We start from the raw sequence: 12,009 nt of genomic DNA, 5'->3' as shown, positions 1-12,009 counted from the left end.
GTACAAGTTGAAAAGCAATGAGCCATAAATAACAACATGGCAATAACAATATTTTTTACCAGTAATTCTCAAAACACCTTACAAAGGAGGGTGGCATCTGTCTCTGCTGTGCAAATAGGAAAAGCAAGGTACAGACAAATGCAATGACTTGAATTAGCAGGATAGGATTTGGACCTCATGGTATCCAGAACTGTGAGAGGTTGCAATATGTAGAGGACTATAACACAGAGAAACCTGAACTAATATGAACAAGGTCTGGCAGCAGAACACCTGCAAAAGCACAACTTTGCTCAGAGAACGATTCTCAGTGAGAAACAGCAAAGGTGTTCTGGTACCAGGGCTTGTACTGGTCTGGCAGTTTCCTCCGGAGCTTTCCTGGTGCTGTTTGGTATGACATAGATGTGCCCAAACTACCAAGCCTTGCATCAAGAAAGGATGTGATGTCATCAAATGTTATCAGCCATTTTACCAGCACAGGGCAGGCTGCAAACCAAAGAAGCAGTGCCACATAAAGCAAAACATTGCATAAAGCAGAGACTGGTGCAACATTAAAAGTGAGGATGTGAGCACTGAGAAATGAGACTCCATAAATTACATTCAAATGCTCAAATCCAAAATTGATCACTCGTGCATACGGCTTAAAATAAGTGCCTTGGTGCAAAGGGCATCCTCAAATATTGCAAGAGTTGAACACGTGCTGCAGCACACTCAGACTTAAGGGCACTTGGTCTATTTCACACTGCCCAACCGCGGTGTGATCAGGGTTTAAGGGATCACAAAACAGGGCCCATGTGCTACCCAAAGGAACAGGAACACCTCAAGACAAGGACCTGCCTTTACATATCCTTCTCCCACAGGCACCTGTAGGTTTGCTGAGACAGCCAAGCCAGGCAAGAGGAGAGGTACACAGCCGAGCAGGGGAAAGGAAGGGTATTGGCACAGCCCTGCTGCTTAGGGAGAGAGGAATGAGAGCTGCCTGTTCATGGCAGGGATAGTCAGCAGTTGGAGTCCACCAGAGACCCTCATGTGATGACCTGCTGAGCTCAGAGAGACCTGTCATGGCTGTCCCCAAAGTCTGCCAGGTTTGCCAAGTGGATGAAGGCTGCTCTGTGGGTTGAGACCACTCAGCTGCCCTGCATTCCATGGCTCCAGTACACAAAAACTTCCATTGGCAAATACCTCTTTTGGGGCGAGAGATGGAGCTAGAGTGGAGTCCATCCAAAGTTTCTCACTGCATAAGAGAGGGCAGCCTCTCCCTTCCCTTTCCAGCATGCTTGTTCTGAGCAGAAACAGGTTATTTTCTTCCTTCTACCATCTAGAAGAAAATCTTCTGAAGACATAAATACATGCAAGTGAAACCAAAGACAGCCCTATAGCCCATCCCCATGCTGCCATACCCTCCTCCTCCTCTTCCTTTGGCATTTATCCCTGACACTCTCTCTCACAAGAGCTCCACATTTCAAATAAACCAAAACGACAGAGAGGATAGATTGGAAGTTGCAGAAACATGCACGGTCTGGTAGACCTAAACCATGTTATGAGTAAGTGCTTCGTCCTAACAGGAGCAGAGCCATTCCTTCCCAGGCTCTCGTCCCCCTACCTGGGACATACTTTCTTTCCCAAAAACACTTGGTCACTGGACAAAGATTCAGCCCCTTGAACTTCGCAAAGAGTTTGCATTCATACCAACAAACACTTAGCCAGGCCAACCATGGCACCAGGCCACCATTTCACAGATTACATCTGCAGTTTTAAACTAAACCCAGTGTTTGTTATTGATGCAGCAACGCGAAGAGGAGAAAAACAAAAGAAACAACAAAGCCACTACCAACCCCATGCTGCAAGATCTGGAGGATTTACTTACACCAAGTACAAAGACTGAAACTCACCCCAACCAAGAAGAAGGTAAAATGCAATGTCCCCTCAATACTTCTGAAAAGGCTCATGTAGCACCAAAATGATGGGGTAGGATTGAGAAACTGGAGGGATACACATTTGCAAGCTATTAGATGAGCATAACTAGCATAGATTTTTTCATTCACAGAAGTCCACCTGCGAATAGACACCCAGTAAGGGGACTTGTTAGATTGTGTCTCACACAGGCTTATCACAGTGTAGAAATTGTAATCCAAAGTTATAATTCACATCCAAGCTATTAACCATGCTGGTCATGAAACCAGCAATTTATTCTGGGAACAATGCTTAAACTCCAGTGTTTTTTCTGGGCTGATGAGTTGAGTCAGGCACAGACTTTTTTCCGAGTTGAGGTTTTCATTGGAAAATTCATCATGAATGAAACAGAAGCTTTTCACAGGAGTGCATTGGTCTTAGGGCAAATAAGTGCATGCTGTAAACTCTGCTGTGGGGGTCTGAAGAAGCAGGAGGAGGCACTGACATCAGGATCTGGGCACTTTCAAGGAAGATGGATCCTCCAGGCTCAGTCTCAACCAGTCACTTCCTGACTGCTAGACCTCCTGCTTTCATTTGTGAGAAACATGTGAAAGATTTTAATTCTTTCTTGATACAGTTGTGGAAAGCAGACTAGCGCCACCATTAGTGGCATTAGCACCACTAGTGCTTGCATTTAAGTGGGCTGAGATGAGCTGGAAAGTTCAGAGTAACCCAACACAGATTCCCCTCGGAGCAGACCCAGGGCAATCATTTAGATTGAAATAGTGCTGGCAGTGTTTCAGGTGCACTGAAACTAAAGACTAAAATCAGCAGTTACTCATGACCACCCCATGACTAGAAGTGTACCAGCATGGCTGGTAGGATTATCATGTCTTATAAATGCATCAGTAAGAACCTGCAAAAATGGCTTGGGCAGAAGAGACATGTACTGGCTGTTGGCTGGGGCTGAATGGTCTTACTTGTGGTTTCTTCTCTCAGATGCCCAAACACAAATCCCCAGACACTCTGGTTATTGCACACAGAAGAAACAGCAGCCACTGGGGAGATGACAAAAGGCAGTGTTTGCTCTCAAGAAAATAACATTCATAATCTTTGCTCTAGAAAAGAAAATGGAGTCTCCTGATAGAACCAGCCCTGTCAGGAAACCAGGCAGAGGAGCAGTCCCGGATGGCAGCCCCATGACTGGTGGGAGAGGAGCAGCATTCACCCCACCATCACACGTGTTTGTGACACAGCCACTGACACCACGTGTCTGGGCACCGTATCCTGGCCAGCCCAGGCCACGGGGGCACCCAATGGGACTAGTCCCTGGAAGAGGGAGAGGGCAGCCACGCTACTTACAGCCTGCTTGATAAGCTCAGCAATGCTTCTCCCATATGATATTAAAATAGAGGTGCTGCATGAACTACTGTAGTTTTAGCAGGAAATTATTATTGCATGTTGCACATCCACTCATGATGGTCTCTTATCTATCCAACACTACCTAATACAGATTTGTTTGGACACTTAGTAGTACTTTGGATTTGTAACCTCCACAGGCTGCGCTGATTTTGATTGCAAAGGAAACGGGAGACAGTCAGAATGAAAATCAGCTGTGGCCCTGCTACACTCTTACACACAGGACGCAGCCCTGTGGCCACTAACAGCAGCACTAACAGTGGTGGGCTCGCTGTGTGGAACAGTCAGTTCTGCTGTCAGTCCTTCCAAAGGCTTCTTTAATTAATAAAAGTGGTGTGAGTTTACCTGTCATTTCAATAGAGGTTGTTTGGAGTTTTTTTTGCTGTCCTTCTACTCGAGGAATTAAGTATTCTTCAAAAAAAGTGAGTGTCCCAGTCCAGCTGCAAGCCAGCTGCTGCTAGGAGTAGAGGACTCCTATTAAACCAGTAGAGCAGGAGGTTTTGTCAGCTGCATTTGTGATAGCTTTTCTCCAGTCTACCTGCTCCAAACTTTTATATTTTTGTTTCAATCTCACCACCACTTTCTCTGGGTTCCTCTTTTCATAGTCTGTTGACAGCAGCTTGTACCACTATTTCAATCCCTGGATAGGATTCCTAGTCTAGCAACACCACCCAGCACAACTGAGATACTAACAGTGTCTTGGCCTAGTGTCTGATTATAACCAGTTAGAAATTCCTGGTGCAATTTCAGAACAGTATCTTCTATATCTACAGGACTTCCCAGAACCTGCGGCAGAGCTTCTCTGGGCTGACCTGCTCTTTTACACCTACAGTTTCTTCTTGTTGTTTACACAAACCCCCCTTGATCTAAGGCAGCTTAGATCAACATGTGTTGTTCTTCTTAAAATTGCTATAAAAAATTAACTTCTTCAGTAAAACCAAATCCATAACCATAGCTAGTAAAAATTCCACTAAAGCTGGGATATTTGCATTTAAAAGTTCTCACTTTGAATTTTTCCACTAAATGCCACAAATCTTGTCATATATGCTATGGTCAGGACAGCAAACTCAGTAAACTATTTCTCCTCTATAGCTTGATAGAGCACAGAGCATTTGACCTTCAGCCTGGGAACATCCATCTTCAAGGAGCTGGGCAAAAGGGTCCAGTTAAGTCAGATATAAGGCAGGCTGAAACAAATATTCAGTTTTTCAGGTCCAAAACAACAAAAGTATTTAGGCATCTGATTCCTCATAGGAATTATGAGATTCAATATTGTGCTGTGCTTATCTGTTGATAGAGATCTAGCTTGTTTGTTGATGTCTGTGCTTTATAAAAGAGACCAGAGCCCTGGAGAAGTACTTCCAGAAAATACAAGCAAGGGGCAAATAAAAGGAAAATTGAGAAATTCTTCAAAAAATAAATCATTGCATTGTGCTTTCAAATACAGAGGAGTCAGTGTAGTATTTCAAGAATTAGCTGTTCCTGGTGCACATCTCGAAGTTGGTTTGGCTGTTCCCAGGCACACTGCTATGGTCAGGATTGGTTGTTCTCCCAGGGCCTCCATGAGAAAAACTGCTCAGTGGATTTATTTCCTAGCCTTGGAAGGACATTTCTCTGAGCTGGGTCTCATAGATAAGGTCTTGTCTCGCCTCTTTGCTGTGAGAGTTGCTGATGCAACACAGCTGTGGTGACCTCTCTTGCCATCTCTGTCCGCAGAGATGCCCAGTCACTCTGCTGGAAAAAGTCAGACAAGAGACCTTTTTCAGGAGACAGAAGCTGTGGCCCCCCATCCTTCTTTGCAGGTGTCCATATTAGTCAGAAAGTGCTGGGGGAAGGTGCTGCCAGCCTGCTAATCCAGAAGGATGTCACAGAAACAATACAGTGCCCTTATTTCAGCCCAGCTGGTCTGCCCTGAACACTCTAGTATCTGGGAATGGTTGCATAACAAGGAATAGGACTTGCCTCCTCTGTGCTTCTCAGATCACACTGAAAAATCATTCAGAAAGGGGAGAATGTGGCTTCAAATCTCACTCACCTCTGCTAGAAAACAGAAAGAGATTGGAAATGTGCGTGCATACATATGCGCATATGTGGAAGAAAATTAAAGTAGGAGTATAAGGGCAATAGGAAACATTATGAAGAAGCCATAAGGAACTCAGATAGGTTTTGACAACTGAAGAAGCAGAGGCAGACTTAGACCCGATGAGTAACTACTACAGAATTTGGATGCTCTCTGAATCAGGTCCCTGACTCAGACCTGCAACAACATTGAACATTACAAAGCACTTTGTCATCTCTGGAGCACACAACTGCCCGTTAGCTAATTAATCTTTCAAGGTTTGCTTATCTCTAATTATAATGCATTGATCAATGTGTTTTGCAAGCTCAGAGACTTCAGGATACGAGAGTGATAGTATCAGCTGAACAATTTCTACAGACCAGTGGCAACTCTTCCCTAACTCCTCTGTTAGAGCACAACAGTTGCAAATGGTAAAAATTCCAACCCTCAGTCCTTGTATTGACTGAAAAGATTATTCATCTCTTGGAGTTTTGAATCCATTTACCAGTTACTCACATGCAACTGAAGGTTAAACTCCACAAAGTCATTGGAATATTCAGTAGTGTTTGGTTTCATCCCTGTTTTTCTATTGTTAGGAACAGCAATAAGCTCTTGTCTGGGAACTCAGCATTAATTTCCAACCTCCCAACATTTGTTGAAAGACTATATCTATCCCAAGCTTCCTCCAGGGCTCAGTCTAACTTCAAGGGCAAAGACAAAAGAAAAAAGCTCAGTTGTGAGTACTGGGAGCCTCCTAGTAACATCTCACACACAGAAAAGTTTGTATTCATATATGACTGGAAAAGCCCTCTGCATTGCAAATTTTTCACATCTTGTATTGCCACTAGATCAAATGCTGCATCCAAAAGGTTTTGGTAAAAAACAAGGAAATACCTACTCTTAATTATTTTTCTTCTCACCAAAGGTTTGTTTTTAAACAGGCAGCTCTTGTGGGCATGTTTTTAGTTTGCATGGCCAGACAGAGCATCTGCTCAGTGTTACTGATGAACAGGAATTTCAACAAAATAAAAAATAATTTTTTAAAGGGCAATTTTGCAAAACACATGTGGCTAAACATGAGCTGTGAAAGGGAAGACAACATGTACACTTCTCTTGGGGTAAAAAATGCCATTCAACCATTTCTACCATAATGTGCTCAGCCATAGTATGAGACAAACTGCTCTGTACTTGCAATGAACATAAAATAGTAGACACCACTAAACAGGTTTGCTCATAAAGCCAGAAAAGAATGGCAAAGAACACACTGATTTTGTATTCAGTACCAAGGCACCCTGACTTCTCCAAAGCAGAAAAATCAGCTTTTGCTCTAGAAGGAGAATAAGTTCCTTTCAAAAGAAAACCTTGAAACATCTGAGCTTGTATTCTCAGGTAGTTTATATGAAGCTTTCCAAGGACAGAAAGGGAAAAAAGCACTGCATGCCACTACCATGGAGAGCATAACCTCCTTCACTCCAAACAAGCAGTCAAGATCATCTTGAGCCCTCTTTCATCCTCTGCTCCTATAGCTGACCCTGCACTGTGACAAAACCATTTATCACACATTCTGAACCTTCACGGCCATAGGATTGTCACCTTGCTTGAAAATCTGAGCTACGGAAGTCTCATGAGTAATCCACCTCCTTTCTTCTTCAGAATCTTCACTGTTTTTCACTGCACAGCACTGCTCATGGCAGGAGGAAAGGGTTTCCTCATACCAGCTAACAAACCAGAGCTTTGGGGATGGATTTTTAGTTTCTTTCAGGGATGTCATCTGGACATCTAAGATAAAGAAACCTCTTAGCTACAAAGAGGCTCCATATACTGCAAGAGCCACTGTAGGGGCAGGGGCCACAAGCTGCACGGGCTCTAGCATCCGCTGAGACCTACCCTGAGAAACTTATGCTGATGAATCCAGGCAAGGAAGACAGCAAAAAAAAAAGCCATTTCACCACACCCAGAGAAAATTCCTGATCATGGAAACTGGTATTTTTGCAGCTTATCCTGCCCCACGAGATATGCTGCTCAGCATGCCTGGCTGGGGGCTCTGCCAGAGCCAGTCTGGGAATGTCCGCCTTCCAGGAACTGAACAAAGGGGTCCAGTTAGGTCAGACCTGAAAAAGACTGGAAAAGGATTCCACTTTAAAGATCTAACCCAACAAAAGCATTTAAGCATCTGATTGCTCACAGGAATGTGCTGTGCTCATTTGTAGAGACTTAGCCCACTTGTTGATGTCTGTGCTTTTAAAGGAGACCACAGCCCTGGAGAAGTACTTCCAGGAGGTACGAGGGAGAGACTTCAGAATTTCAGAAATAAAAGGAGACTTCAGAATTCCTTCAAAATTAAATAATTGCATTTTGCTTTCAAATACAGAAAATTCAATGGGTTATTTCTAGAAATAGCTGCATCACTAAAAGGTGGGCATTCCCAGGCTGGCACTGGCAGAAGCCAGCAGGGCAGGGGTTCTGCTGGTATCAGGAGCAGCAGAGTGGCTTCCATGCTGGTGAAGATGCACTAAGACTCTAATGTCCTGTGGGCCCCTGAGTTGCCCCCAGCAGGTCATGGGTACAGCAGGTCACCCACCTTCCTGCACTCCAGCATGTTCAGGTCCCTCTCCACAACCATATATCAGGTGCTTTTGCTGCCACCAAAGCAGGTCAGATGGGAACCTCTGAAGCCTGACCCCACTGCCTCTCTAAACCACATCTTTTCAAAGCAGTGATGTCCTGATCAAAAAAAAAAAAGAAAAAAAGAAAAAAAAGAAAAGAAAGAAAAAAAAAAAAAGGAAAAAAAAAAAGAAAAAAAAGAAGTTTTTGCCAAAAGGTTTTAAAGAGTGATTCCCCCCCACCCCATTTTGATTAATTCTACACGCAATGTTATCAGCTCTCCAGCCTGACAGCTGTGGGGATTTTTTTTTTCCTCTCTCTCATGGTTTTCCTGCTACTTGCCTAAGCCCTGAGGCAGCAGCTTGTCCTTTGGCAGGTGGCAGCCTGGCTTCATCTGCAGCCAAGGCTTTATCACTCACAAATGCTCAGATACAGTTTTCCCCTGAGGAAAAAAGCAACTCTGAAAACCAAGGATTTCTAGGTCCTGGCCCATTTCTCACACAACATAATCATCAATGCTGAATCAGAATTCAGCATTGTTTTAAATGGACCATACTAACACAATGCTGTGCCATGTCAAGCTAATATAGGAAGGCTTGGCTTTGCTGCAATCACAGGACCCAAATTCCTGGGATCCCCTTTAATTCAGCCATCTATAAACATCCAAATCCAGTTGTGAACATCGTCTCTAAATCTTAAACTGGCACCACGTGGTGCTACTCAGGGAATATCCACCTTCTCCACGTGCTCAGCAAACGTAGGCCACTAGGCTCCCACACGTCGGGAGACAGTCTGTGTATGCACATATCCACACAGGCACCGAGATAAAGATGAGTGAATTTTAAAATGTTTCAGAATTGATAATATTTTCTCCAGCGCTCCTTCATGATTGATGGCAAAACTAGAATGCAGCGAGAAAAAGAGATTTCTCTGTGGCTGGTGCTCCAAGCATGCAGGTGGAGGGAGGTGAGCTGACAGCCACTCAGGGATGGATGGACAGATGCTATTTGCCAGCAGCAAAAGCTTTGTGTGCATCAGCATCCAACCCCACTGAAAAGACCCAATGGACAAAAGTCACCTGAAGGTGGCAGAGGAGCCAACAGGAGAAGACAGGCAACCACAGAGGGTCTTCTCCACCTCCTGGGGACCAGATCCAGGCAGGAGAACAGCGGTTGGACAGGAGAGCCCCCTGTGCTGAGCTCAGCTATGCTCTCTGGAGGCTCATGCCTAAGGAAACTGGAGTGATATTTAGCATAGTTTAACCCAGCTCACAGATCTGGGAAATCGGGAGAGTTTAGTCCCAGGCGTAGCAAGCAGGTAGGTTAGATATTCAGCAGCTCTGCACCCACCTTAAGGCTGGCACAGGGGTAAGGATACACCGCACCCAACACTGCTACATACAGGCAACGAAAAAGCTTTGCAAGGAAACAGCTGCAGAATATAAAAGCAGCAGAGCTTCCCTGGTGGGAACCAAGCAATGCTTGCTGAAGCTGCCAATGTCATTTCTGTCCAGGAAATGTGGGAGGGAGAAAAAATAACTTTAGCTCGGTTGAAAATAAAATGAAAACAACTGTAGTGGCATAGCACTGTTACCTGGACTGCTTGAGGATGGGCAAACTATCACAGTGATCAAGCGTGCAGATCAGGTTAGTAGGAGGTGGAACTTTTTTTAAATGGTGTAACTAACTCATTTTTCTGGGGAACAGTAGCTGCAGAAACATCCCAAGCAGCTGTGTCCTTCCCCTTTCTCCATTCTCCCTCCATCAAAGCAAAGCTGTTTGGGGGAACCAAGGCTTCTCCTGTAAAAGCCTGCAGATCCAAACCTTCCTCTAATTAAGAAACATTTCACACATAGGAGACTTTTGGGTTTTTTTCAGATAGCAGCAAAGTAAATAATTCAGTGCCTTGGCAGATGTCTAGGAACTTCAAAATATGAAGGTTATTATCAGATTTATTTATATAAGGTACCTGGAGGGCTCAAGGCCAGTAAAGAGAAACAAACTCCACCACTATAGTAAAAACCATGCTTTCTTCATTAGCCAGAGCACTTTAGCACATTATCTACAGTGACTTGGGCACAGCAGCACAAACACTGCCTGAACACAAAGTGGAGCTTCACTGTGCCCGCAGCAGCACTGCTGCAGCTTGCAGATCCCACAGCTCCATCAGCAGATGCTGCAGTGTGGAAACAGCCCCAAGGCCAGGGCTGCAGGAGTTTTGCTGAGGGCCCCGGCAAACTGAGCTTCTGCTCCCCATGAAGCCCAGCAGTTTATGGAGGAAAAGGCTGCAGAAGCATTTTGACACTGCATTCACAAATATAACTAATGAACCACTGCTAAGTTTTCCCTCACGAGTGGCTGCAGCTCTGCCTGGGAAACACTCCACAGCTTCTGCTCAACTTTCCCCACCTCTGGCATCATCCCCACATGGGATGGGGTTGTGCCACAGCAACAGAGAGCTGGCAGTGGGGAAACTTCAGTCTTAGTGTTGCCTGAAGCATTGCCCCGTGGACAAAACCAGTTCCCTCATGCAGAAGTGGTGGAAATCTGCCGTAACACATCTCCAGGGACAGTCCAGTATCAGGCACATGCCCTTTCAGCACTTTATGTCCTCCCTGATGCCAGTAACATGGAGAGTAAGTTGAATTTAAAGAACTTTGCCTGGCTCTGAGGAGCTAATCCAGCCGTGCTGGAACAGGACAAGTCACCAGCTGGGTATGCAATATTACCACAGTGCCACTGAAGCCAAGTGTATTTGAAATGGTTATCCACCAAACAACCAAAACCATCACATTGTCAAGGATGAACCAGACATAGATTGCTCACAGTATTCCTCTAACTCAAACTCCAGGAGAAAAACCAAATATCTGTCTAAAAATAATGGGAGGTGCAATAGGTGTTTTGGGCTGGACTTTGGCCCAGAGAGCAGGCAAAACTCTTATCTCTCCATTGTCACTCCAATAAGAAACACAGCAAGACTTCACAAGCACAACCTGACCCTCCTCCTTCCAACCCACCCCACAGCTACCACCCCCTCAGCACACCCTTCCCAGGGATGGGCAGCCCTGGCTCTTCCACCGACCACCAAAACACTCACATCTCAGCCTGGTGCTGATTCAACCTCTTTAGTCACAGTTTCATTTACTAATTGCATTTCAGGCTGTTATCTGCCTGGGTGAAGGGGAGCGGGCATTGACAACCACAAGATGCCCAACAGCAGGTGCCCCTTTTCTGCCACAATCAAACCTCGAGTTCAGAGGAAGGAATATAGAATGCAAGGCAAATCCTCCACAAGTAACATCTGTTTAAAACTATTTGCAGTAACCACAGTAACCACTTATCCCAAAGCTACCCAGCACCAAAGAGGCGGGATGTGGGAGCTCTGCAGCACCGAAGTGCATCCTAGACAGCCTCCATTAAATCTCACCTAACCAGGAATATGTACCAAGCACACATTTGCCACAGGGGTCCCTATAGTACCAGCAAAATATTGCCTGAGCAGCTATCACAACTGCTGAACTCACCCTCACCTTGGCAAGCAAAGATGCTCATGCTGTTCCCCTCTGGCCTACACTGCCCCATGGCACACACTCATTGCTCCCCTCTGTACTTTGTGTTGCAATTACCTTAACAGCAGAAGAGCCCCAAAAATAAGCAATTACAAAGCCACAGTCTCAGAAGACAGCAGAGTCTTTCAGCAGCCCTCACATCCCAGAACAAACATGGGGTCACACGTGCACACTCAGCCTTTCTCAGACCAGCCAGCTAAAAGATGCTCTGTTCTAACACAGTGCCTACCAAAGGGACACAAGAAGGGAAGGTCAATCCACTATTCTCACAATGGTAGAAGATTTAAAATAAAAATTAAATAAATGCAGAGGCTTGACACTTACCTGAACAGAGCAACCTCCATCTCTCAGATGCCAGGGGAGCAGAGCCAGCACAGACCACAACAGAATGGCTCCAAAGAGCACTCATCCCACCTGGGCACCACACAGCATTAATAACTTGCAGCATTTTAAATCACAAGTCTCAGAT

General features: G+C 45.0%; 1 protein-coding gene across 1 annotated transcript in view; it reads left to right on the top strand.

The window, feature by feature from the left end:
- TMC2 (transmembrane channel like 2) overlaps positions 1 to 3,263 on the top strand; it is a 31,992-nt gene extending 28,729 nt beyond the window's left edge. The window contains exons 19-20 of the mRNA XM_017837221.1: positions 1,785 to 1,905; positions 3,013 to 3,263. Of these exons, the coding sequence (XP_017692710.1) occupies positions 1,785 to 1,905; positions 3,013 to 3,263 (372 nt within the window). The remainder of the gene's footprint in view (positions 1 to 1,784; positions 1,906 to 3,012) is intronic.
- Positions 3,264 to 12,009: the final 8,746 nt, after the last annotated feature.

This window comes from Lepidothrix coronata, unplaced genomic scaffold (assembly GCF_001604755.1).
Source record: "Lepidothrix coronata isolate B3197 unplaced genomic scaffold, Lepidothrix_coronata-1.0 Scaffold297, whole genome shotgun sequence".
Taxonomy (NCBI): Eukaryota; Metazoa; Chordata; class Aves; order Passeriformes; family Pipridae; genus Lepidothrix; species Lepidothrix coronata.
Note: the sequence above shows the minus strand (reverse complement) of the source record. Positions and strands in the feature narration are given on the sequence as shown.